At 60.1% G+C, this 27,448-nt stretch overlaps 1 protein-coding gene across 2 annotated transcripts in view; it reads right to left on the bottom strand.

Annotated features, from left to right (window-relative positions):
- Kiaa0513 (KIAA0513 ortholog) overlaps positions 1–27,448 on the bottom strand; it is a 49,376-nt gene that overhangs the window by 11,854 nt on the left and 10,074 nt on the right. For both annotated transcript variants that reach the window (XM_026411431.2, XM_026411432.2), the window contains exons 2-5: positions 5,820–6,296; positions 3,703–3,802; positions 2,922–2,995; positions 1–68 (exon numbers count right to left, since the gene is read on the bottom strand). The exon at positions 1–68 is cut by the window's left edge and continues 3 nt beyond it. In XM_026411431.2, coding sequence (XP_026267216.2) covers positions 1–68; positions 2,922–2,995; positions 3,703–3,802; positions 5,820–6,148 — 571 coding nt within the window. In that variant the 5' untranslated portion in view covers positions 6,149–6,296. The remainder of the gene's footprint in view (positions 69–2,921; positions 2,996–3,702; positions 3,803–5,819; positions 6,297–27,448) is intronic.

Raw genomic sequence — 27,448 nt, 5'->3', positions numbered from 1 at the left:
GGTGGTAGTAGGTGAAGCACATGGTCATGAGGTTCTTGGCAGGTCCGAAGTCATCCATCTGATGACACCTGAAATGAGAGGCAGGGTCGGCGGTGAGAGGAGTGTTCCCCCTGGCCTCAAGGCAAGTTCACTAACCAGCCCAGACACTCCCCAACGTGCAAATTAGCACCTCACTCCCTAGGCACTGCCACCAGACAGGTGACAAAATAATCCCTCGGGTCCAATCAGGAGTTTCCTACAGGCACACAGCCTGAGCCCGGGCCTGACCCTGGACCAGGAGGCCTTTCTGGACCTCAGCCTGGCCTGCGTCACTTTAAACGGGAAAGTCAGGGTCCCCTCAGCTCAGCACACAGGAGCAGAAAAGGGACCAAGGGCAGCCTCCAGCTTCAGTCCAAACCAGCCTCCACGGCTCAGGAGTCAGCAGAGTCACAGGATGTCCCCACATCTGAGGCCGTGGGCCTGGGTGGGGCCCGAGACAGTGTTCCTTGCTGATGCCCCTGGCCGGGGACACCTGGGGTGTGTGGATAGCTACTCCTCCTGTCCCTTGTTATAAAGCAAATTTAATCTTTATGGAAAAGAAACTTGAATAGGAACAATGTCCTGCAAATGCAGAGGGTCGTTCCTACTGCACATGGAGACTGGACCCGCCCGTCCACCTGGACCGTGCACAGAGCCATTCCATCCAGCAATCGGGAGAAGGGGTGCAGAGCAAGCCTGTCGGCCGCAGCAGCGACTCTGTCATGGCTGCGGAGGCTTAATGTTGCTGCCACCATGCTGGGGACAAGGGGACAAGGAGCAACGTAAACAGCCATCCGCAAGGTGCCAGCTGCGGCCACGCACACTCCTGCCCAACTGCCACACGGATGCCAGTGCCGCTGTGGACACAGCTGTGTGTGACAGCAACGCCTGGGTGGAAGGGCATCCACCCACTGTGCCTGCTCCCCACGTTCCCAGGGGAGAAGCCAAGACAGCAGCCACCAGGGGGCGGCCTTGCCCCGGCCTCTCAGTTCCCTTCTGTCCCCCCAGGCCTTTCCTTCCTGTTCACTTGGGGTTTTTGGTTTGTTTGTTTGTTGGGGTTCTGGGGATTGAGCCCAGAGGTACTCCGCGAGCCCCAGCCCCAGCCCTTTTTACTTTTTACTTTAGGACATGATCTTGCTAAGTGGCCGAGGCTGCCCTCACATGTGTGACCCTCCTGCCTCAGCCTGTGGAGTGCCTGGGATTTCAGGCCTGTGCCTCTGCGCCCAGCCCTCTGTGGTCTTTAACTTTGGACAATGATTACCTTTAAACAAAGCCCAGGGCTGGGATATGGCTCAGTTGGTACAGGGCTTGCTTCACATGCACAAGGCCCTGGGTTCAGTCCCCAGCACCAGAAAGAAAAGCAAAAGGCCAAGCCGGGTGTGGTGGTGCAGGTGCAGGCCTGCGACTCCAGGCACTTGGGAGGCTGAGGCAGGAGGACCACAGGTTTGAGGCCAGCCTCAGCAATTTAGTTAGATCCTGTCTCAAAATAAAAAATAAAAAGAGGGCTGGGGATGTGGCTCAAGCGGTAGCGCGCTCGCCTGGCATGCGTGCGGCCCGGGTTCGATCCTCAGCACCACATACCTACAAAGATGTTGTGTCCGCCGAAAACTAAAAAATAAATATTAAAATTTAAAAAAAAATTTAAAAAATAAATAAAAAGAGCTGGGCTTAGTGGGGGGCAGCCCTGGGTTCTGTTCCCACTTTGGAAAAATAGGATGAAAGCAGGTCAACAGAAGCCACCTGGAAGGTAGGACTGAGGGTCATTTCTGTTCTTTTAAAAAAAATATTTGAACAAATTAATCAATTTAAAGAACAATTAATAAAACTATAAAGACGGTGAGCAGAGGATAGAGTCGGTGTTGAAGATGCTCATAAACTAAAACTCAACAGACCCCGAAGGCCACAGAGACCAGTGGAGTCTGCCAGCCCAGGTCCCTGACGCCACCTGCACCCGCACTGTCCTCGGGGACCCCGAGACCCCGCCGCGCCTGCTCCCCATGCTGCTGGCCTGTGCTGCTGCAGTGCATTTCCTGACGCCCTCCACGAGGCTCCTCCTCCCTCCCTCCCAGCCCCAGACCCCACGGGAGCCTGGAGAGGCTGAGCCAGGCAGCAGGAGAGGGCCCAGGAGGCGGGGGGGGGGGGGGGGGGGGGGAGGGGGGGGGGGGAAGGCTGGAGCAGCGCCCTCTGCGGAGAGGGGAGCAGGAGCAAAGGAGGCAGCCCTTGGGGCCCAGAAGGGCAAATGGGCTTGGTGATGTGGGGCGGGGCGGAGGGAGAAGCCAGGACCTGGAGGGCACCGGGGCCCAGCCTCCAGGCATCCTGGAGGTGATGGGCAGGGTGCTGACAGGCCCGAAGGGTCCCCTGGCCCTTGCCCTCCAAGCCCCTCCTCTCCAGCTGCCCAGGAGGTGGGGTCAGTGGAGCTCGGCTAGCAGAGAAGCGTCCCTCCCTCTTGAACTTCGCTGGCTCTGATTCAAGGCCAAACGCACAAAGTGGGTCTGGCCATCTTGCCGTGCCGTGGGAAGGAGCCCGTGTGGCACGTGGTATGGCAGCCCTGCCTCGGCACCCCGTCTTGTCCCCAGCCTTCTGCAGATGCAGCTCCAGCCGCGCCTCTCGGGCTCACAGGCAGCAGGAGGCCCCCTCCATCCAGCAGGGCGCCTGGCCCGTGAGGTGACTATTGGAAATGCTTCACCGTGGGACGTGGGGACCTCCAGGGCTCGGGGGAGGGGAGGGCACAGGGAGGGCCCGCTGTGCCCCGCTGGGTAGCCCTCTAGTTGCTGCGGCCAGCTCTGCTCCTGGGAGACCTGGCCGTGACTCCTGGCTGACGCAGGGAACAGCAGAAGAGTTGCCAGCTCGTGCCCAGCACGGCCATGACTCTCGCTGGCCCCTCACAGGGGGCGGCCACTTACTCGAACAGCACCACGGCAAAGGACTGCACCAGCCGGTAGAAGGTGGGTTCCGACACGCACTTGGAGTTGCAGCGCTGTGCGGAGAGGGGCAGGCAGTCAGGGGCTGGCCACCGGGCAGTCCTGCCACACTGTCCAATCGCAGCCGCCCTCCCCGCTGCCAGGACCCTGTAGGGTGCGGCCCACAGAGCCTGGCCCACAGGGTGCAGGGGGCCCGCCTGCCTCTGCCTAGGGGCTGAAAGCAACTCCCTACGGTCACACCCAGGTGGGAAACACCGAGGGACAAGCCCCAGATGGCAGCACTAGCTGGGTCTGGATTTGTGGGTGATTAGGTTCCTTTGCATTTCCTTATTTTTTTTAAAATGAAGAATGCCTTATTTGTGATAAAAATACTTAGAAGAAACGAAAAATCAACCTATTGGAGACTTAATATATTTGGTTCTTTTCTGAGCTTTGTTAATACCTTTATCTTTACCTGGCTTCACCGTCTTGGATAGATTCTCTTTGGCAAAACTGAGCACCATGGGTTATTCAATAGAAAAAGACGCATGCCCAGAGCCTCGCGCTCACCTTTACAAGAACGTTCTCAACCTCGCGGGCGTGAGTTTCTCCCTCTCCCCCAGGGCGGGCGTCACACGCGCCCTGGCCATTCCCACTGCCCCACATGGCCCTTCTCATGACATCCCGGTCCATGTTCCGTGGGGGCGATTCCCTCCCCTCTTCCCCAGAGTGCAGCCCAGTGTGCCCTGCCCTTCCCTGGGCGGGTCCCCAGTCCCCAGCTCACCTGGGCGCTCACGTATCGAGCAAACCACTCGCGGCCTTTCCCATCCTGGCTGCTGCAGTACTCCCCGAACTTGGCCTTCTCCTCCTGATCCAAGTCCTCCCTGAAGAGAAGGCAGAGTGACGCAACGTCAGTGCTCTGGGGCAGAATTCACAGGAGGGAAGAGCAGGGAGCCGTGGGCCGGCCTCCGACCCGGGGCCTCCCCTCCTGCACCCCTGGGGAGGCCTAGCTGAGAGAATCCACCCGGCCTGCGGCCTGCGGGCCGAGATTCAGAGTCCACCAGGTCTCCTGTTCCACAGCCCCTTCTGTCCCCTGCCTCCAGCTTAACCCCAGTGAGGTCTGAGCCCCGTGAGGACAGGGCCCTGAGAGCTCTCGGTTCTTTTGGGGAGCAGCCAATACTCTTCCTCAGATTGAAAGACTCAAAAATGAAGATGAAGGCGGGAGGTGGATGGGTTATGTGACGCGCGTTTATTTAGGGGTTTGTAGAAAACATCTTGGTCTCGTTGACTCCCAGTTACCAGATGAAACAGGGATCCACCAGCTGTCTGCCGTGACCTGGGCAATGCTCATGAAGACGCACGTGACCCGCTGAGGGACGGGGTTCACATGCTGATGAGCTGCTGCAGACATGGACTGGCCTCCCTGGCAAGTGGACCTCGGGGCTGGCTCCCTTTTCTAGGTGTGTGCAGAGGAGGCCGGTTTCAGTGTCGTCAGACAGATTAAGTGGGGAGCCACAGCACGGAGCTCCCAGGAACACAGACGCATTTCTAGATAGTTCGACGTTGGATGATCGCATCACTCTTTCCTTCTCAAAGCGCAGAGGACGCTGAGGCTGGCCTGCATGTGAAGGGTCATCTGGTCCTCCCTGCCACTCAGACGGACCGCTGGAGCCTGGTAGCATGGTAGCAAACCTGGCTCTCGGAGTGTCACCAGGCCCCGGTTCTCACTGCTGCAGCTGAGCCTGGACAAGGGTCCCTCGGGCAGGCACTCTCACACTCCCGTGTGTGGGCGACTCATCCCCAGACCTTGCTGGAAGGCAGCTCTCGCTCAGAGGGGCTGGGGGCCAAGACGGCACCTGTGCCAGCCCAGGCGCTGTGGTGCAGCTGGCCCACAGGCCCCCACCCAGCAGGGTTTGGGGTGCTGCTCTGGATGCTGAAAATCGACCTCCACCGCCCGGAACCGGCAGGACGGGGGCTCCCTGCCTGGCAGAACTGGGGGCCCTCCAGAGACTGGCGCTCCTGCTGCCGTGCCCTCAGCTCGCTCCTCCAACAGAGGCGCCCAGAGGGACCCTGCACAGCAGCTGCTCAGGAGTCGGCCACCCCTGCGCTCCCCAGGAGGCAGAATAAGACACAGTATTGGACACTTGCCGCCCATGCCTCCCTGTGTGGTCCCAGCAAGCAACGCAGCCGCCTGCCAGCCACGGCCCCGATGAGACCGTCAACAGGAAGGGCCTTGAAACCACTCAGCACCAGGCTCCACGACTCCCCGTGGACACGGTGGACAGGCAGGGTTGGCAGAATGGGAAGTGGTGACCCCACAGAGCCAGCCCCTCCCCAAACCTGACTTGGGAAGCACAGAGAAAACTCTGGAACGAGAGGACCAGCAATTGGCAGAGCACATCGGGATGACAGAGGACCCGTGCAGTTTCCTGCCATCTGACCGGCCACAGGGGTGCCGCCCACACAATAAGAGGCCACTGAAGGTAGCACGGACAGTCCTGTCCTGCCTGGAATGCCCACAGCCGTGTTCACAAGGTGGGAGGTGAGGATGGACGGTCCACTACAGCTCTGCCCGGTGCTGACAGGACTGGATGAGCAGGGGCCAGGGGCTGGACAGGGAGGGGACGGGGCTGGATGGGGCCGGAATGGCTGCCCTTGGGCCCTCCAGCATCTCCCAGGGCCCTGCACGTGGTCGGCTGGCCCTGGCGGCTGGTGGGACTATTTCAGGGTGGGGCCTGGGCTTGGGTGACCCTGAGAGGCTCCCTCATGACCTGACCGCAGCCCCGGGGGACTGAGAGCCGCTGCACCAGCCCCAAGTGGTCCCTGGGAGGAGGCCAAGCCTAGAGCAGAAGGCCCGTCCCCGAGCCTGGTGGCAGGGCCAGGCTGACCATCGCGGCCTACCTTCCTGAGAAGACCTTCTCCACGTAGCCACGCATGAACTCCCGCAGTGCCAGGGCGTCCTCGTCCTGGGCCGACTCGGCGCTCTGGCCGGAGGAGAAGGACTCGTTGGAGGAGGAGCGGCGGTCCTGGTCCCAGGACGGGTGTGAGGGCGACTCGCCCATGTCGTTCTCGCTGTCCGCGGACTCCGTGGTCTCGCTCTCGGAGGCAGCGTCCCCCAGGGAGCCATCCCCGTCCTGCAGAGTGGAGGGTGCTGCCTCCAGGGGAGGGGCGGTGGGCGGCTCCATCCCAAAGTCAACCAGCGAGCCCACGGGGACCTCGGGGGCCTCCATGGCCGGGGCGGGTTGTTGAGGACAACACTGGTGGAACCCAAGGTGGCTTCCAGGTGTGTCAGCAGGAGCCTGCCACGCACATGCAGGTGACCTGGGAGCTGCGGGCCACCACGGCAGCCCTCTGAGCAGCTCAGTGGCCTTAGGGCATCTGTGGGGGAAACAGACGGAAACAGACTCAGCACAGGCAGCCGCCCGGGAGATTCGGCCACCCCAGGGCCCACGTTCGCAAGTCCTAACAGTTCACAGGCGTCTCGTTTGCAGAACCTTGAGGCCCCTGCAGCCAAGGTCCTTGTCACTGTTAAACAGCTGCTACACGACAGGCAGGCGGTGGGCACTCGTTAACACCTTGCAAATAAACACCCGCAATCAGGGCTCCTCCAGCAGCTCAAAAGCTCCTCTGGGCTTTCAGGGAAAGCACCTTCTGGCCCCTTCCCACCCCCGCACAGCAGACCAAGGCCCCGGCCAGCCAAGGAAGCACCCACCTGAGCTGGAGCGGGTCACCAGGGAACAGCCTCGTGCTGGGCAGGCACCTGGCCAAGCCCCAGACTCCCCAGGCCTCCTCCTCATCCCTCCCTCCAGCAGAGCCACAGGCCCTCTGCACGCCCTCAGGCCCTCCGATGGTTCCTGAGCTCCCCTGCTCTGTCCAGCTCCTCTCCCTGGGCTGCGGCTACTAGGACTGGACGCCCCTCTGGTCCCTGTGTTCTGCACCCCCTGCCACTCCCAAGGCCACTCCAGGATTCCACACAGACCACGAGGTTCGGCTTCTGAGAAGCTTCCGTCCACTGTTCAAAATCAACTGCGGACCCCTCTCTACCCCACAGCTCGCCTGCATTTCATTTTGACTCATTTCTACTTCTTCCCAGGGTGGACCCTGACCAAAGAGGTGCTCGTGGTAGTTTGCTGAAGGAATGAACAAGCTCATGGGGGCAGGGAGCGGGTAGCTCGGGTCACACGGGGTGGCTCCAGGGCTAGACTGCCAGCCAGGTCCCCCACTGCTCATCCAGGAGTGCCCGGGCTGAGGGCAGACGGCGAGGAGAGGCAGCCCTCCTGGGGTCAGCACCTCTGCAGCCTCCCCGCATCCCTGGCAGGCCACACCCCCAGGACAGGCTTCCGAGGGCGCTGGGTCAGCATACTGCTGAGGGCAGCTGGCTATCAAGAGGCCCCTCCTGCCTCCTAGGAGCTCGATGCTCATGCACCCACAGTGGATCCCTCCACGCTCCCCGCCCATGGGGTTTTTAAATACCCTGAGTCAAAAAGACAGAATGGCTGGCTCCGGCCACCACAGTGGCAATGGCACATGCCAGTGGAGCCCCATCGAGCCCGTCTCTGTCCAAAAAGAGAGAGCTGCAGAGCTCAGTTCAAGAGAGTTTTGTAGGCCAGGACAGGGACAGGGCTCTGTAAGCTCAGCAGGCAGCAGTTAGACCTCAGAGGGTGGCGTGTGGGACTAGGCTGTGGCCAGCCCCTCTCCCCAGGCCAGGAGGCTGCTCTGGGCCGCGTCTCCACCTCTGAAACGGCAAGGCTGGGTCAGACGTCTGGGGCCCTTGTGGAGACTGTGTTCCCTACCCAAAGAACAGCAAATGGAAATGAAATGAAATGTATAAAGCAGAATGCGGAGTAGATTCTCACAGTTCAATGCAATAGTATCAGCCAGGTATGACGCAGGCAGGAAGACGTTTGTTTCAAGTTAAGTGAGCAAGGTTCCCTGCAGTTGGCACTTGTTCAATGCCCACTGGGCGCCAGCCCTGCTCAGCTAGGGATGCCGAAGTGATAGGCGCTTCGTTTCACTAAGTGACACTGACGCACACCCCGGGCGAGCAGGACTGCATGGCACTGGGCGAGCACCTTCTCCTGCTCATTCTCACCCCATCAGCGGGCAGCAAAGACTCGGAGAGAAAGGGGCCCTGCTAAGCGGCCAGGGAGGCGGCAGCGCAAACAGCTACGGAGCCACTTCCAAGCCTGCGGAGTCCTGGGGTCGGTCCTCCCCAGACACCCAAGCTGCCCGGTGCCTCCTTCCCTGGCTCAGGAAGCAGCTGACAAAAGTACAGGAGGCTCAAAGTGAGAGGACGCCCAGGGGCCAGAGGCTCTTTGTGGGGCAGCTTGCTCTGCAGCCCACCCTGCCCGGGACCCTCAGCAGGGGTTACTCCTCTCAAGGAACAGAGGCCAGCCCTGGGCCGGAGCCTGGAAGGATGCCTGCGCCCCGTCCAGGGAGGACGAGATGACGGGCACTCTCACACGCTGACCTAAGGGACCCGTCGGGATGGCTGGAGGACACAGAAGTGGCCCAGCAGGGATGACCAGAGCCAGCTGGGGGCTACCTGCAGACATGCAGCCCAGTGGGTCAGAGCCTTGAGAGTTTCCTAAGGAGAGCTGACACCCACCACACGAAGCTCCGATTGTCCAACAGCGGTGACTCGATTTATTTCAAACATGTCAGCCAAAACACCCTCGTCTGTGGGTCCCAGTGCCACCAGCTTGCCTTCTTCTACGTACAGGGGGGCTCGAGAGCTCCTTCTGGTCCCCAGACCCCGAGAAACTAGGTTTCCAGTCACAGGGGACTCTTAAGCCTGCAGACAGTAGACGCGGCCCTCCTGACACACTGCGGGTCTCCTGTGCAGAAGTGGGGCTGACGTAAGGCTGACGTGCACTGTCACCTCAAAGCCTCAGGAGTCCACAACCAGCCCTCGTCCACGGCCCTTTACACACACCTGCGACCAGCCACTACCACGTGAGGAGCTAGGAACAGAGTCCAGGTGACTCCTCGTCAGGCCGTGTGTGTGTGTGTGTGTGTGTGTGTGTGTGTGTGTGAGAGAGAGAGAGAGAGAGTATGTGTGTTTATGAGTGTGTGTGTATGTATGTGTGTATATGTGTGTATATAAGTGAGTGTGTATGAGTATGTGTGTGTGTGTGAGTGTGTGTGTATGTGTGTATGTGAGCGTGTGTGTATAAGTGAGTGTGTGTGAGTGTGTATGTGTGTATATAAGTGAGTGTGTATGAGTATGTGTGTGTGTGTTTGTGTGTATGTGTATATATAAGTGTGTGTGTATGTGAGTATGTGTGTGTGTGAGTGTGAGTATATGTGAGTGTGTGTGTATGTGAGTATGTGTGTGTCTGTGAGTGTGTGTGTGAGTGTGTGTGTATAAGTGAGTATGTTATGTGAGTGTGTGAGTATGTGTGTATATATGTGAGTGTGTGTGTATATATAAGTGTGTGTGTGTATATAAGTGTGTGTGTATGTGAGTATGTGTGTGTGAGTGTGAGTATATGTGAGTGTGTGTGTATGTGAGTATGTGTGTGTCTGTGAGTGTGTGTGTGAGTGTGTGTGTGGGTGTGTGTGTGAGTGTGTGTGTGAGTGTGTGTGTGAGTGTGTGTGTGAGTGTGTGTGTGGGTGTGTGTGTGAGTGTGCATACTGGGGAAGGTACTGTTAAAAGGAAAAACCACACAGAGCTTCAGGCTCTGGGTGCTGTGGACACGCTCTCGAGGTGACTGTCCGGGCGTGACGTCGCCCTCTGGCCTCTGAATTGGGGGAGGAGGGTCATCCTGAGAAGGAGGACTCCTGGCCTCGCTGCGGGGCAGCTGCTCAGGGAAAAGAGGCCGTGAGAGGCCTTGCTGGCCCTGAGGGGGCCTGCACAGTGCTCAGGGTGTGGGGAGGGACATAAGTGCAGTGCTTGGATGGGGACAGCCAGAGGGGGCAGGGGCCGGAGGGGCAGGGGCCTGAGGGGCAGGGGCCAGAGGGGGCAGGGGCCTGAGGGGCAGGGGCCAGAGGGGCAGGGGCTAGAGGGGCAGGGGCCAGAGGGGGCCAGGGGCCAGAGGAGATCAGGGTCAGAGGGACAGGGGCCAGAGGGGCTGGGGGTCCGAGTCTGAGGAAACGCTCCTGCCTGCCCGCAACCCCCTCCCAGCGGCCCTTTCCCAGCCGCTGTCCGGCCCCGGGAGGAACCGGAACCGCGGTTCTAGAGCTGTGCCCCGGCTCAGCCACCTCCCTGCTGGGTTTGCACAAACTCTGATTTCCTCAGCACCCCAGAGTGACCGGGCTGCGACTTCTCTAGCGGGTGGCCTTGAGCAACAGCGAGGCAGGGCTCCCGGGGAGAATCGGAACCTTGTGCAAGCCAGCCCTTGCCCCAGACCCCAAGAAACCAGCCCCCGTCTCCACGGACCAGCACAGGGGCTGCCCCTCCTAAGAGGAGAGAGTGCCCAGCTCCCTGGGCAGTGACACGTGGAGGGGCCACCACGCTCACGGGCCAGTGGTGGTCTCTCCCTGAAACTGCCCTGAGTCAAGGTGGGAGGCAGGGCAGGGTCAGGCAGGGCCACGTCCACCCAGCAATGACAGCACATGGAGACAGGCCAGCCCAAACCCACTGTCCTGATCCCGTGTTGGCCAGCCCCGTGGGTCTCCTGTGAGTGCTCTCCAGGACACGTTCCTTGAGGCAAGGTTGCTGGTCACCAGGGTGCACAGTAAGGCTGGTGCCATACCAGTCACCTACCCAAAGTCCCTCTGTGGTGACACACAGGTGTGGGTTTGACACCTGCCTTCAGCTGGCTCTCAGAGTCCAGGTGTGGAGGGCAGGTTCCTGGTGCAGGCAGGAGCTGGGCCCAGAGGGGCCTCACTTCCTCCCCTACCTTGGAGGCATCTGTCCAGAGGAGCCCCACTGCTAGCCAGATGGGAAGCTCAGCTCCCCACCTAGTCCCAGCTCCCCTCAGCTGGGAACTGAGGCCATCTGTGTCCCCCAGGGAGCAGGATCGTCAGGAGCCCAGGGGGGAGCAGGGCGGGAAGTCCTGGAAGAGCTCTGCCGAGCAGCGTTGATGGCATCCTCCCGGCTGGAGGGGCAGCTGAAGCCCTCCGGGCCAGGCAGAGCATGGCAGGCAGGAGAGGGGACAAGGACGTCTAAGACCACTTAATTCTGAACGGCTCTGGTGAGGAATTGGGGGTGGGGGTGGGGGCTCGTGTGAGGAGCCCCTCTGCAGCCTGTGGGTCTATGGCATCTTGGGTGGCATGGTCAGATTAGGGCACCCCACTGTCTTCTGGAGCCAGCTCCTTGGCTCCAGAGCTTCACCATGACGAAAAGCAAATACATCAGCAACATCACTGTGGGACAGGGAGAGTGGCCGACGGAGGCTGACTCCAGGGTGAATCGGAGCCCGGTAAGCACAGGTGACCTGTCCATAAGAAACTGCAGCTGATAATGAAATAAGAATGTTTTCCCTTTTGGAAATTCTCTTTTCAGATGGTGAACGGTGATTCCAAGCTGCCTGCATCCTGGCCCCCAGGACCTGCGACTGTATTACTGTACATGGCAAAAGGGGACTTTGCAGATGTGGTTCGGGACCCTGAGATGGGGAGCCTGCACTGGGCTGTAGGTGGCCCCAAGTCTCCTAGAGAGTGCTCATCAGGGGCTGGGAGGGTCAGAGTCAGGGAAGGAGATGTGCGGGGGCCATGCTGCTGGCTCTGAGGGTGGAGGAAGGGGCCACATGCCGGGGGCATGGGCAGTGGCTGCCAGAGCCCAGAAAGACAGGGAAAGGGATTCTCCCTGCCCGCCCCTGCACAAGGAACCCTGCCGGCACCTCCACTTTCGCCCAGTGGGAGGGTTCTGAACTCATGACCCCCGGAATGGTAAAAGCATTCAATGTGTGCCATTCAAAGCCACTAAGGACACAGCAGCCAGTTACAGTGGCAACTGGAAGTGCATACCCATGGCCGGAGTGTTGCTAGGCGGAGAATGCTGGTTCAGTCTGGACTTTCAGGTATGGGTTTAGCCCAGGGGCGCCAGAAAACCACAGCTGAGGCCCGGAGGCCCCGTGGAAGTGGGATGGCTCTAGCCCAGGGCCCCTGGGAGTCAGGCCCCTCCCCTACCACCCAAGCTCTGGCGTCCAGCCAGCCTGTGTCCGCTGGCTGTTGAAGACCAGGCTCCTGCAGAGTGGCAGGGTTTGTGCGTTTCCAGAGGGGCTGGAAGCAGATGGGAACCCAACTCCATCAGTGTCCCGCTGCCTCTGTCTGGGGGCAGGTTTTCACCATGGATCTGTACTTTGCATCTAGCCGGAGGCTCTTTCTCTCGGGCATCCACCTCGTGCAGGCGAAGCCCTTTGAATGGAGTCTCCTCTGCTTCCCTCATAGCCCCTCTGTGGCAACCTGACCCCTGGGTAGGTCCGTGTCCCAGGCAGAAATCAGGCGAAGCAGCAGCCTGGCCTCGACTTCCGGTTCCTGCTGTCTTGAGACAAGGGCACCCGATCAATTACTAGATCATCGTTATCTGTGTTTGTTCAGCTGCTAAACCAACAAAATAATAACCGGTTTCCAGGAAAACTGGGCCTCGCCTGAAATAGCTAGAGAGGGAGGAGGGCATTCGGCTTCCTGGGACAGCGCTCAGTGCAGCCACCCAGGACGAGGCCACCGCTGTGGACGCTGGTGGAAACGTAGGCTGCGGGTTTCCTCGGGGCCCTCGGCCCCCTGTGCACAGCGCTCGCCGCACCTGAGCCTCGGCATCGTGGGCTGCGGGTGGGTGGGGACCGCTCGAGGGGCAGGAGCTCTTTTTGCTGCGCTGGCTGACTCTCAGCTGCCCCCACAACTTCCTGACCCTTACCCCTTCCTGACCTAAGAACCTGTGGCCTGGCCCAGGCTCGGCTGTGAGGCAGGTGTCTAACGGAGGCCCTGAGCCCGGCCACATGGCCCTGGCCGGATGGCAGTCCCTGGAGAGGCACATGGAAACAGGCCCCTGGCACCAGAACCTCTCGCACCTGAGACCGCAGGACGCCATCTGCCCTGCCGGGAGCGCCCGCTCGGCCTGAAGCTCCCGACAAACAACTCGGCTCCGCACCACGGGCTCTGAGCCGGGTGAGTCAGCCTCCAGCCTCGAAGGGAGGTGTGTCCATCCAGGGCTGTGAGGCAGCTGTGGTTCCAATGAAGCGAAACATGCCAAGTCACAGTGAGTGTCACGGACGTCCTTCTAGATGTCAGCATGGTCAGACAGCTGCGCCCAGCCGCTCCAGGGCAGCTCACAGACCAGTGGGTCCCACAGCTCATTACTGCAGAGGAGGCGGGTCCTGCAGCCGCAGCAGGGGAGCACGCGGGCTCTCCAGCCCTTTGGAGAGGATGAATCCGCCTGCAGAGACACTTTCCCCAGATGCAGAACATGGAAACGCAGCTGTCAGAGGTCCCCGTGTGAGGACACCAATTACCGTAATGACAAGTCTCTCACAAGTTTCGCACAGGGGCAGAGATGCGAGGCCAACGTTTCTTTGACCGACTCTCCACAGTCTGGAGGTTGCGGGGCTCGGATCTGGAGCAGGCGTCAGCTTGGGGCTTGCTCTGCGTGGAGATAAGGCCTCCCGACACAGACCTGACGGACACCCATGGGGTCCTCACCCTTGAGGGCCGGAGGGCTCAGAAGGGCTTCTGAGAGGGCTCCATCACAGGCTGGGGACTGCGGGAGAGAGCCCCGGTGCTGCAAACCCACCCCCTAGCTGAACAGGGCCTGCACGCACAGCAGCCAGGGTCAGAGCCTGCTCTGTAACCTGGTCCTAGCGGCATCTGGACGTGGGTGGGGATGTGCTCACGCACAGCCCTGCCCTGCGAAGACAAATGCCAAGTTCCCAGATGAGAGCACAGTGGAGGCCCACACCCATCCCCCAGGAGGTCAGGCACTCCGGCCCACACAGGGCGGTCTGCTTCCTGGTGCCAGCTGGAGAGTGGCATTTGGCAGGAGTGGCCCAGGTGCTCGGTGTCAGGATGACCCTCACCGGCGGAAGTCCCTGCAGTTGAGAGGCTTCCCTGTTGTCTTTGCTGCAGGACCTGGCTCTGCGAGAGGGCAGCTCAGAGAACACGGCCGAAGCTCTCGGTCCAGGTTCAGGGTGAGCCGTCCTCGCGGCCTCGCTGCACAGTGTCAGTTTGGGAAGCTGGATGCGGCACTTCCTACCCAGCCCTGTGAGCCTCCTGCTTCCTCCCACGGCCTTTGTGCACCGGACAGAGGAAGGCAGTGTAAGTAGGACTGTCGGGATGTCCTGCTGCTCATGTGTCCTGTCAGGATGTCCTGCTGCCCGTGTGTCCTGTCGCCGGAAGGAGAAAAGGCTCCAGGGTCCCGACGATCTCTGGTTCAGTGACGTGCACAGGCAATGGCACGGAGCCACTCTGCCAGCCTGCAGGGGGCCGAGAGGGCACAACTCTGGCCTCCGTGGGCCCGCAGTGGGACCCAGCAGAGAGGAGCCTGTTCAGCAGTCCCCCCGGCACTCACGGTGACAGTGCCTTCTGCACAGGTGCCGTGTGCAGAGCAAGAATCGAAGGAGCGCGACCCACAGCCCAGCCTGGGAAGGAGCCTGTCCCAGCAGGGCCAGCTGAGGATCTAAACGCCTGGGCGATGGACAGAGGGGGCCCCACCACGACGGGGACCAAGGGTTAGGGGAAAGGTGGCTCAGAAGTGGCCAGGGGCTCACCCAATGGAAAGAGACTCCTGGGGAGCAGGGATGGCATCTGCAGGGCTGGGCAGGTCCTGGGTGGGGAGATGGGCAGGGGACGTCAGTACCAGGAAGACCGGGGCATCTGCCCCAGGGTGGGCCCTGGACACTCTTGCGACCCTTTGGCTGCTACCTGTGGTGGCACATCAGGCGCTACACAGTGCCTCGTGAGCAACTTCATCGCTCACTGTCTTGTCCTGAACGGAAACCAGAGGCTTCCAGGCTGCCCCAGAGAGCCGTGACGGGCACTGCTCAGAGGTGGCCTCATAGGGGAGCTTTCAACACCACTGGTCACAAGGGGCCGAGAGTGGGAGGGGCAGGGAAGGGTTCCGAGTGCTGGTGGCAGTTAGGGGTCCACGTTCAGCATCCTGGGCGTAGGAGCTCACGCCGTCATCCACAACACACCCCAGCTCTCCCGAGTCCCAGGTGCCTGCGGGACGTACCCATCAAGTGGACAGGTGACAGCCTGGAGCTGCTGGGAGGGTCTGGGCTGGAAGTGGGCTTGGGGGTCGTGAGCCAGATGCACACACAGCACAGAACCACCCGGAGCGCAGGGAGGGCCCAGCGGCAGGGCTGACCCTGAGGGCCAGAGGGGCTGGGGACAGGGAGGCAGGGATGTGAGGAAGAGAAGCCGGAGCTGTTCTGGAGGAGAAGTGCCCATGGTCCCTGAGCCCTGTGCAGAGAGCAGCCTGGGGGGGCACGGGCCTGGGCCACACCAGGGGAGGAGACTGAGACGGGCCTGTGCCCAGCACACCGCAGCCCAGCTGAGCCTCTGCAGAGATTCTGAGCCTCTCTGTCTTGTCCCAGAGGGAATCAGCGTGACAGGTTTAGGGGTGAGAAGAGGGGGAACCGCGGGCTCAAGGGGGAGACGGCAGGTTCTGAGAAGCAGATCCAGGTAGATACCTAGAAAGAGGTCCCGAGGGGCTCCCTGGGGCCCAGAAAGGGGGGCAGTGAGGACCGAGCTCAGGAGCTGGTGTGGGAGGTGGCCTCAGAGACCAGGAATACAGAAACAGCGAGCTGGGATTTAGAAAGTACTGGACCAGCTCATGACAGCTTCAAGGACAAGACAGAAAACCACGGCTGAGCATGCGGGGTCAAGTGCATTCATAAGCACTTTCCACTGCCCTAAAAGTTACCAAATCTTTCTCCTCGCTGTAAGAGCTCGGAAACCAGGTGGTCCTGCCATGTCCCCACAGCCAGCATGGGCTGGTGTCATCGATGGGAATAGCCCCCCCTTTTTTAAACACCCCAAACTCTTTTTATTATTTTGCAACAGGGTCTCTCTGAGCTAAAACTATCTAATTTGTGATCTTTCGGCCTCAGCCTCCTCCCACGTAGCTGGGATTACAGGTGGGCACCCGATAGCCCTCTGTTCTACTCAAACACACAAATAAATACAAAAGTGCATCCATCATAATCACCTGCTCTCTGAGTGATCATAAAGTGACCATGTGACTTCCACCCACCACAGGATGCAGAATGTCACAGAGTCCCCATGTCCTTCCCAAAGGGGAAGGGGGGTGTCCCTGGGAGCAAGTCTGGGGAGGATGGCCTAGTCCTGTGGTCACACCTGCTGCACAGCCCCCACTGAGACACCTGTGCAGATGGGGCTCTGCAGGTGAGGAAGCTTAAGGGACATTTAACCAGCACCGCTGCTGTTTCCCTCTCTGTATGGACAAGAGCGACACATGGTAACAATTATGGACAAGAGCGACACATGGTAACAATCTACCTCTTGCAGTTCTGAAGCTTGTGCTTTCAAAAAGGATAGAATAAATTCTAAGAACAAACTGAGATAGTTGAGCGGCAGCTGTGAGCTCTCAGTAGTGCATCAAGCATCAGCTCTCTGGGCCTTGGACTGATGGAGGCTGCTGGGGACCCCCTGACCCCCTGACCCGGTCAGCGGGAAGACTCAAGCCCCACAGCAGACTCTAGGATCCGGCCCACACCTGCATCAACTATTCAGATGTGAATGCAAACAGCATGCTGATGGAGCCCAGGGCACAGAGAGCCCAGAGGGAGGCTGACAGAGGACACAGGCTCAGGACCACGAAGGCTTTGGCGGACCCTAGCAGCGGACCTCGCTATGGGAAATTCACTCACTGGCTGGAATTTGCTGAGCACAGCTGTGCGCCAGGCGTGCTGTACAGACAGCACGATTTCTGCCCTGGAGCAGCCCCAAAATGAGGAGAGCAGGAGTGGGACATTCTGGTTTGATGCTAACACTGGCAACCAGCTCTGAAGTGACCTTCGATGCACTGACCGAAGCACCTGACCCAAAACCAGAGTGACGACTGGGCGCAGCTCTGCTTCTGCCGGTCACACGTGCCACGCACCTCCTGTTCAGTTCCCGGGAGGGAAGTGACTTCCCTTCCCACACGCGCACCGTGGGTACCACCCGCGGCCCGAGGATCCGCACACGCGGTGACCCTAACCCTGAAGTCCAGAGCTTAGGAGTCGCCACTTAAGAAAAAAGGAAAGAGAGAAGATCTTGCGAAGACATTTTAATTAAATACACACCTGTGAGACTTTCAGAAGGACAAAAGGAGAATGTCACCCTGCACCAGGGCCCACGCACTGGAGCGTCTGGAACGTGTCCACCCCACCAAAGTCAGGCCCAGCTGCGCCACTAGGGCGTCTAGATCACATCGCAGAGTCACCCAGGAAACCTCACTCAGGCCACCAGGCAGATTGGGCGCTGCCGCAGGGCACGGCGCCCTGACGGGGACGTCCTGCACTCTCCTTTGGGGGAGCCGGAAGTGGAAGCGGACAGTTGCTGGCTCACAGGTTGATCCCAGGGAGGGCCGTGGGCCTCACGGGCTTCTGTTTCCTCTGAGGGGACACTTTCAGAAGCTTCATGCAGATTTCCTCTCTGTGAACGTCACATGGTCACACCTGAAGCCAGCTCCTAGTTCATGACCTCCGGAAAGAAGGAAACCTCTAAAATGGTCCCCGGTTCACAGGAAAGAGGAGCTAAGGGACCACGTGCTTGTCCCCAACCCACAGGAGAAGGAGGGGGCTGATTCCTCACAGGACGCACCTCAGCTGTGGCCTCGCTGGCTCACTCTTTGAAGCGGCTCCAGTGCATGGGCCCTGGTACAGATTGGGAGCAGGGGGCGTCGCCTCGCTCCTAGAGCCTCCTCCCTTCACTGGGCTCCAGCACAGAAGGTTCCAGAACAAGCCCCGCTCCATAACCCAGAAGAGGGGAAGCAGAACACAGGCCCAGCCCCAACTCAAAAGCCGGACCTCTGAGGCGTCAGAGGTGCAGCCTGCGCTGTCCTCGTGGGGAATTTGTCACAGGTGGGTCCCCCATCACCACTGAGCCGCCAGCTCAGGGCAGTGAGGCAGAAGCAGGCAGCCTTCCCGGGAATCATCAATATTAACCGAGCGCCGGGGTCGCTGCCAGGCACGGCCTCCCTGGGTGGACAGCGGCAGCTCTTTCACAAAGGACACAGCTGACAATCTGGGGACGGCTGGATGCAATGTGGACAGACTGGGTTGGCTTCCATCCTCTTGGGAAATTTGGCAAAATAAATGGAAATTTCCCCAACCATTGTACCAGAGGTAGCCCACTCAGTCACTGAACTGGCACAGGCTGCTTGCAAGACGGGGGACGTGTGCCTTCTCCAGAGCCCCCAGGAGGCAAGGGACGAACTTCATCCCTTCCCTCCAGGTTTGGCACTCTGTTCCCAGTGGCCCAAAGAGGGCCAGAGCACAGAGCCACGCACAGAGGACATCTGTGTCCCTGTGGGAGAAGACACCAGCTAGCCTTCCTGGAAGCAGGCGTCCCTGGCCGGCCGTGGGAAGCCCTCTGTCCTCCTGCCCAGGACACCTGTCGTCTCTGGCCGGCAGTCAAGGAGCTCTGCAATCTGGAGCTGGTCAAAGCTGCCCACGCAGCTCTCCAGGGGCCAGCGCAGAGGGGACACTGCTGCTATTCAGAAGCAGCCTCCTGGAAGCACTCGGCTGGCAGCACCGACAGCCCTCTGCTCGCCCCAGGCTGCCCCTGCCCAGGCCGATCCAGCTCTCTTCCCTTCCTGACACGTGCCTGCTGCCCTGGAGGACCCCGGCCAGTCCAAACCCTGCTCCTCCTGCAGATCAGGGGCGGCTGCGCGGCTGCGCTGTGTTCTGCAGGTCGTCTGTGGCTGTTGGCAATCCTCCCTGATGATGCTGAAGAAGGTTTCATGACATTTCAGAAGCCCACCTGCTTACTGTCCCATGGCGATGGCCCAGACAACCCCCGGCACCTCAACACGCCAGGATTATAATAGCAAAAACCCAAACAGCCTAAATGTGCAACAAGAAGACACTAAACTTCGCCACATTAATTCTGGTACTTCACTGAAATATGAAAGAACGATAGTGACAAAGTGACATCCGAAAAACTTCTATGTTAAATAAAAATGAAGGGAAAACTGAACACCGCGATGTGAGATGGTCCCCTTCCTGTGGTTTCCACCGTGGGAAGAGGATCCAGGCCACCGCCTGGCAGTCCCACCTGCCTTCCTACACGGTCACCCAAGGACAGAACCAACCAAGGAAGAGCTTGTCAGTGACCAGAGAGCCACAGGGACTCCAAATGCCGTGCTTATCCGGCATCTGGGGACACTCAGGACCAGAGTCAAGGGGCCGGGCACTCTGGCAAGTGGCCACTTCCCAGGGCATTGCTGCTCTGCCCGCAGGTAGATGGAGGTGAGGGTGGGCAGTACCAAGAGCCACCTCCTTCAGAGGGTCTCAGCCCAGCCTGAGCCATCCGTCCATCCATCCATCCGTCCACAATAGCTTTGCACGCGCACGCACACTTTCTAACGCGCTCACTCCTTTACCCCCAGCTCGGACTCTGCAGCAGGAGGCCGTGCATGCAGGTGACCGTGGACACCCACACTCCTCGATTAAAGACCGTTCTCAGAAAAATCTTTGTCCCCGTCTCCACCTTGCCCTTTCTAACACGGCCTGAGCGTTCCTTAAGGACCAGGAATGTTCTGTCCTTCTGGTCTTGGAGTCCGGGCACCTGCTCCTCGACCTGGAGACGGCCTGGGGTGGACCCAGTGTGAACACAATGTCCACTGATTTTCCACAAGAGCCTTGAAGTCACAGAGGAAAGTCCCCGTGCACAATGCACGCAGCATGCCTGTATCCTGCCTGCGGCCCATGGCACAGGTCAGGTGGGGGTCTTCCAGTTGGACCCCGTGTTGGTTTCAGATTTGGGAGTACTTTGCATTTCCGACCTTCTGATTGGGGGTGTGGCACTGTGTTCCTGGTGGAGAGGAATGAACCTCCTTGGGCTACAAACTTATTTGCTCCAACTTGAGAGTCCAAGCAGGGGCTGAGGACCCCTTCCACTCTGTACAGAGGGACAGTCTCGAGGACGAGGGCTCCAGAGATCCCCGTGGCTCTGCCTGTCGGGGCTCATGCCAGCACTTGCCTAACCACCCACCCTGTTTCCTCTTTCCCCACACAAACCGCAGTTTTCCTGGGCCAGATACATCCCGACTTCCTCATTTCTTGGTCTAACCCAGATTCTCTAAGGCCTCTGAAGCAGGTGTCCTCCTGTGAGTCAGTCCACCTGCCCGGTCTCGCCCTCTCCACATGACTTCAGCACCTGGGCAGGACATGCAGAGCCATCGAGAGCCATCGAGCAGGCAGGTGAGGGAGAGGACCAGAGGGTGCTCTGCTACCAGAGTGACAGGAGTCTGCCATTCACCCCCGAGTGTCCCCAGCCTGGACCAAGGAGAGCCCGGGAGCCAAACGCAGCAGCATTGTGGCTGGAGAGCCCCAGGCTTGCCTTGAGGAGCGGGACCTGCCACCCCCCCCCCCCCCGTCCCTTTTGTCCTCTCTCTCCTGCTCTCTGTGCCTCAGACCCAGGTGGTTCCAGCACACAGCGGGGCCTGTGAGCAGGGACCCAAGACCCTGAGGGCAGGAACCCTCCTTTCCAGTCGAAGCCTCAGTGGTCAAGATGGTGGAAACCTCCCGTTTCTCTCTCTGTCCTCAGCCACAGAAGCAGCTCAGTCACAGTGAAAGCAGAGCCCTGTGTGGGGAGCCCCACCTCCTGGGGAAGGGAAGTGAGCAGTCCTCCTGTCTGGTTCTGCTAGTTACCCACAGTCATCTGGGGTCTGAAAATACTACATAGAGATTTTCAGAAATCAGCAGTTCTTAATGCCCTTCTGAGTAGGGCAGTAAAGTCTCAGCTGCCCCGGTCTGTCCTGCCCAAGAGGTGCAGCGTATCTACCCTGTGTATGCTACCCTACTGGTAGTCACCGAGCAGTGTCGGGCATCGGGTCTGGCACCACGGAGCTTGTGCGCAAGGGAACCTGGTCTTGTGTGTGTGTGTGTGTGTGGTACTAGGGTTTAACCCAGAGGTGCTCTACTCCTGAGGCTGACCACTGGCCCTTTTGATTTTGAGACAGGATCTTGCTAAGTTGTCCAGGTTGGCCTCAAACGTGCAATCCTCCTGCCTCTGCCCCTTGAGTAGCTGGGATGGTATGTGTGGGCACTGGTGTTAATTAAATGGCCCCAAGTGAGGCAGTAGTGACACTGGTGGTTCCACTGCAGTGTGCTGTCACAAAGGTCCCTTTTGCTACTGCCATTTATGTCCTAGTGAGCCTGATCCTTGGTCAGACTTCACCAGAGGTACGTAGGAATAGGAAGGAATCACGGCATCCACAGGGGGTTGGATGGGCCCACCCAGGATGGGGACACTGTGGGAGACACGGCAAGGGTGGGCTCAGGACAGCTGCCCACAAGGTCACAGGAGCCCCTGGCTCACTCCCAGGCCACGCGGGAGTGACATGCGTCCCCCTGGGGGGCTCTGGGTCCTGAAGGCCAGGAGTGTTCACCACCCGGTTGCAGAACAGCTGTGGAGTGGCTCACGGGGCCATGGGACCAGCCAGACAAAGGGTGGGGACACAGTAGAGTTGGAGGCTCACAGGAGGCCAGGAGGACTCAGAACCTGACCCCTACCTGTCGGGGCTACAAGGGGCCGACACTCCCCGGGGCTCGGCAAGGCCGTGGCCCCTCACTCCACTCAGGACGTCGGGTCACCCCACTCCACGGCAGAAGGGCCAGGGAACGCCTGGGCGGGGCATCTCCAGCCAGGACGGCACAGCCCTGCCCAGCCGGCAAGGACATCGGGGACACTCCTGAGGCCAAGGGGAAGCTCAGTCTCAGGAAGGGAAATGAAGACCAAAGAAAACAAAGTGGAAATTTTAGAATCGGAAACACAGAAATGGAGATTTAAAGACCCACTGACTACGCTCAAGGGCCAGACGAAGTCACAGAGCAGAGTCACGGGCACCGAGAGAGGGACAAACAGGCCCAACCTGGACGGCAAGGGAAAAGGGTTCAAGGGAACCGAGCCTGGGGACGGTGGGCGAGGAAAGGGCCCCAGGAGGAGGACAGGAAGAGCCAGGGAAGGAAACCCCCAATGTGGCAAAGGGCGTGACCTGCAGATGCCAGCAGCTCGCTGAACCCCGAGAAATCACGCCATGGAACTCCTGGAATCCAGGGGCGCCCGGCAAGCTTGACAGCCACGGAGAAGCCTGCGGGTGACGGACAGGCAGAGGGCCCAGCCCCGCAGGCTTCCGAAGTCACAGAAGCTACAGGAGGGACCAGCGTTTTCTCTTCTCTGTACCAGAGATTGAACCTGGGGGTGCTGAACCACGGGGCCCGGTTCACTCTTTATTTAGAGACAGGGCCTCGCTGAGTTGCTGAGACTGGCCTTTGTTTTGTACCAGGGATTGAAGTCAGGGGCACGCGACCACTGAGCCACACCCCAGCCCTATTTTGTATTTTATTTAGAGACAGGGCCTCACTGAGTCGCTGAGCACCTCGCCACTGCTGAGGCTGGCTTTGAACTCGGGATTCTCCTGTCTCAGCCTCCCGAGCTGCTGGTGTTAAAGGCATGTGCCACCTCGCCCACTGAAGCAGTGTTTTTTAACTCCTAAAACAACAGGTCATCTGGAAGCCTATACCCACAAATTAAAAAAAAAATCTTCTAGAATGAAACCCTGCCATGCCAATCAGCAGCCAATGGACTTGCTCCCAATTTACCAACCTCCTCAGACAGAAGGGATCTGACACCAGGAGGCCCAGGACATGGAGGAAGGAGGAGGGACACCCACCCAGGAAGCCCTGGCCAGTAGCAGGAGAGTGCATCTCTTCCTGAGGTCTTTTAAATACCCCCAATACTTGGAAACAAAAATTACAGTACTGGCTGCAGAGGTCTTTAGTGAATACAGTTGTACATATGAGAACGACCACATAAATGGGAACCACGTGGTCAGTCTGCACATCCCCCTTCCCGTGGTAAGATACAGATTGCATGAAAAGTTAAGTGTGTTCACCCCGATCCCTCGACACGCACACGCACCATACGCAAAGCAAAGGCTTGACAGGGCCAGGCGCGGTGCCCGTGTCTCTACAAGGACTGGCAAGGCTGAGGCAGGAGGAGGGCCAGTGGGAGGCCAGCCTCAGCAGCTTAGTAAGACCCTGCCTCAAAATAAAAATTAAAGAGGGCCAGGATGTGACTCAGTGGTGGAGCGCTGGCCAGCAGGCGCGCGGCCTGAGTAACTGAACACAAACCCACGAAACCCTACAGCTACCCTCAGAGGGAATGCTGAGGCCTGCTCCAGGAATCCTGAGGAGCCCGGTGGGCGGGAGGGGAGAGGAGGTGGGCCGCAGAGAACCCGTGGGGCAGCCTGACTCCCAGCGGAAACAACAGAGCTCCTGGAAACCAGGCAGCCCAGCCTAGCCCCCAGGCCCAGGAGGAAGTCCCCCGAGCGCCCCTCCCCGCCAGCCTGGACCAGGGCCCTGGCTGCAGGGGGTGCAGCTCCCCCTCTCACCCCTGCCCGACCCTCTGGAAGGACCCCTCCATCTCCTGGAGGGTGGACCTCGCCTCACCTTCCTGGGAATTCTACACAGAGGCCCGGAGCTTCTCACCGTGAAACGTGGGGCAAGGAAGAGGACCTTGCCCAGCAGCCCCCTCCTGGGCATGCATCTGTCCAAGGAAGGGAAAACTTACTTCTCCAAAACCCTGCGCCCAAGGTCTGTCGCAATTCTCCACCACCAGCAGACACTGGAATCAGGCCCCGGACAGGGAGCAGGCGGCCCACCTGGGGGCCCAGGCTCCTGCCTGCTGAGCCACGGGCTCCTCTGCAGCCCAGGTCAGCCTCAGGCGGGTCACACCGGCAGAGAAATCCTTCTCAGAGGCCCATCGGGGCCACAATTGCATCTCTAGGACCTTCTCCAAAGAGGGAGGGAAGCGACAGGGAGGTGTGGAGAAGATGGGAGGGCCCCAGGGAGCTTTGGGGTGAGGAAACAGTGTCCTAATCAAATGTGGTGGTGATGACACGAAGCTACACATTTTGAAATGTGCGGCAAAATAGGTCAGATTTTCTGGGTGTGGTTGGTAGCTCCTGCCTGTAATTCCAGCAACCCAGGAGGCCAACGCGGGAGATGGCCAGGGAGATGGCCAGCTCGAGGCCAGCCTGGGCCAGCCTGGGTGAGACCCTGCCCCACAATAAAAGAGGAAAAGGGCTGGGGAGGGAGCGCAGTGTGAGTACCCCGCTGAGCACCCCGTGAATTCCCAGTATCTTAAAAAAAAAAAAGGCCAATTTTACTGTGAACTAACGCAGCAGTCCCTCACCTAGGAAAAGGGACCCTGGGACCCCAGGCTCCTCGGCTCATGGCTGCAGCACTCCCCAGGACCTGGCCCAGTGTGGGTCCTGGAGCTGCATCCCTTCCTCCCAGCTCTTCCTGCCGAGAAGGGGATGAGTCACCCCAGCTCTGCCGGCCCCAGCTCCGCTCCCGCCCACAGCTGGCCGCCCTCCTCCGCAGGAACTCCCTCCCGCAGCTGCAGTGCATGTGAGGACCCTGAAACACATGGGGGCCAGGGACACAGGAGGTGGAGTGGGCTCAGGAGGCAGAGTGGGCTCCCTGGCTGAGCTCCAAGGCCCCTGCCAGGGTAGGGTGTGGAGGTCTGCCAGGCCTTCTCGTGGCCTCTCACCCTCCATGTCTTAGGACGGTGCTCTGCACCCCAGGGGCCTCTTAGGCCTAAACTGCGCAGGGTAAGGAGCAGCTGAGACGACAGCCATGTGGGGGAGCCCGGGCCTGGTGGGGGTGCCACGTGCAGAGGGCGTCACATGTGGAGGGTGCCATGTGCGGAGGGTGCCCCGGGCACAGGGTGCCGCTGCCCGGTGAGGAGGTCAGAGGAGAGAAGAGATGCGGAGGGAAGCGTACCGCTCAAGCGGCCTGGGCAGATGACGGCTGGTCCCTCCACATGAGAGCCAGCAGTCCTGTCCCGGGTACCGCCCCACTTGACTCCAGATGCCATACGATGACCTGACACCTGCCACAGCCCTTCTGGCTCTCCTCAGGTAGCTGCCACTCTGGGTGCACCTGAGCAGTGCCCCCACGTGCCCTGCACACTGGGCTGGAGGCCACGCCAGATACAGAACTAGCCCACAGTCAACCCCAGGAAGGTCCAGCAGCCACCCCTGGCCACGGACCACTGACGCAAGGAGGTGGGGACCCTCACCCTCTGCAGGAGGCCAGGGGTGGTTTCACTCCCTACCTGGAGAAAGAAAATGTGGCCAGGGAGGAGCCTGGCTTCTGAGTCACCACCCTGAATGCTGTGGCCCTGGGCCTCCCCTTCCCGCCCTGCATGGCCCCTCCCTCCCTCCCCTCCCAAAGAACCAACGCCCTGGCCCAAGGCCTTCACCCCTTTAGAGCCCTGGCCGCAGAGGACCTCCTGAGGTCTGGCTGACAAAGGCTTCCTCCCCCACCACTCAGGTTCTCAGGAGCAAAAGTTTGTCTAAAGGTGTCTGGGTCACCCCGGGCATGGGCACAGGACAGGACGAGAGTGCCCGGCGGGTAGGGAGCAGTCTGCCACTCTGCAGGGGAGGAGTCACAGAGCCCTGGCTCAGCTGCAGCTGGACGCAGACCTGTCTGCACAGGGCTGGGCCCAGGAGGGCCCAGGCAGGAGGCGGGGTTCCACCACAGGGACACCAGGACCTGGCCTCTGCCACCTCTGGGCCCCATTTTGTCCTTTCTCCTGGAGTGATCTACCCCAGTTTCCCACTGTGGCCTCATTTGCTGGAGAATGGGGGGTCCTCCTAGGATCCTCCCCCAGACTCAGCTTTAATGCAGCACATCAGACAGGCTTTGGGGACACAGCAGGCCCTAAACCACATGGAAGAGTCATCCCACCAGGAGCCTCTGATCAGACTGTCCCTGCTGGGCTCTTCCAGAGATCAGAGAGTGACAGTGACAGAGAGAGGGAGAGGGAGAGGGAGGGAGGGGTGGGAGGGAGAGGGAGAGGGAGGGAGGGGTGGGAGGGAGAGGGGGAAGGGGGAGGGGTGGGAGGGAGAGGGGGAAGGGGGAGGGGTGGGAGGGAGAGGGAGGGGGTGGGAGGGGGAGGAGAGGGAAAGAGAGGAAGAGGGAGGGAGAAGGAGGGGGTGGGAGGGAGAGGGGGAGAGAGAGAGAGGGAGGGGGTGGGAGGGAGAGGGGGAGGGGTGGGAGGGAAGGGGGGAGGGAGAGGGGGAGGGGTGGGAGGCTGGGGAGGAGAGAGAGGGAGGGGGTGGGAGGGGGAGGAGAGGGAAAGAGAGGGAGAGGGAGGGAGGGGTGGGAGGGAGAGAGGGGGAGGGGTGGGAGGGAGAGGGGGAGGGGGGAGGGGTGGGAGGGAGAGGGGGAGGGGGGAAGGGAGGAGAGAGAGGGAGGGGGAGGGGGGAAGGGAGGAGAGGGAAAGAGAGGGAGAGAAAGAGGGAGGGAGGGGTGGGAGGGAGAGGGGGAGGGGGGAGGGGAGGAGAGAGAGGGAGGGGGTGGGAGGGGGAGGAGAGGGAAAGAGAGGGAGGGAGAAGGAGGGGGTGGGAGGGAGAGGGGGAGAGAGAGAGAGGGAGGGGGAGGGAGGGGGTGGGAGGGGGAGGGAGAAGGAGAGACAGGGAGGGGGGAGGGACTGCTTGAGGGAGAAGGCCCTCCACTGGCTGCTGGCCCTGGCTCCTGACTGCAGGTCAGCCACACCAGAGTGCTCTGAGATGAGATGAGCCCTTGTGTATTAAATATCTTCAAGATTTTGATGCCACTCATTACAGAAGTTATGTTCAGTCACATTTTTCTTAAACCTTTTCTTTCTGTAAAAGCTCCTCTGAGTACAAGACTGGCATTTTCAGACAAGTCAAAGAGGGCCCCGCCACCTCCTCTCTGCAACCTCTGGTACACCTCTGGGCACGGCTGTGAGCCCTGGCCCCCAGCGCCCTGGCCCCCAGAGCCCGGGTGAGGAAGCCCCGCGGGCTGTGCTTCTCCCATGGCGCACTGCTAGGATTCCCCGTGATGACCAACTGAATAGCAATCGCCCCCCACTGCCAGGCGCCAAGCTAATGCCTCGCAACCTGACTTAAATCCCCAGGAACGCGGGGCTAAGTCTGTTACCACCCCATTTCTCTGGATGAAGACATCTCAGGCTTAGAAAGGTGGACAGTCCACGACGGGGGCAGGGCAAGACCAAGTCCAGATGAAGCCACGCAGAGCCCGACGACGTCACAGCCTGCTGCACGTGGTGTGCAGGGGGCCCTCCCCATCTGGTGTTGGAGTACAGGTGAAGCCAGGCTTTGGGTGTACCCTGAGTGTCCCCCAAGGGCTCACGTTAAAGGCTCCGTCCCCAGGATGGCACCACTGGGAGTGGCCGTGGACCTTCAAAAGCAGGGACTAACAGAAGGTCCTCTGCAGAAGTGACCCTGCTTGTCCCCTGAGCTCAGGCCCTGAGCTCAGGCCTGAGGTGGGACCACTCCCACACCCACGACAACGCACTGCCCTTGCCTGAGGGTGGCCCAGCCTTGGCCAGAACTTCCAAAACTGAGTTCTCAATAAGCC

This window comes from Urocitellus parryii, chromosome 15 (genome assembly GCF_045843805.1).
Source record: "Urocitellus parryii isolate mUroPar1 chromosome 15, mUroPar1.hap1, whole genome shotgun sequence".
Lineage (NCBI taxonomy): Eukaryota > Metazoa > Chordata > Mammalia > Rodentia > Sciuridae > Urocitellus > Urocitellus parryii.
Note: the sequence above shows the minus strand (reverse complement) of the source record. Positions and strands in the feature narration are given on the sequence as shown.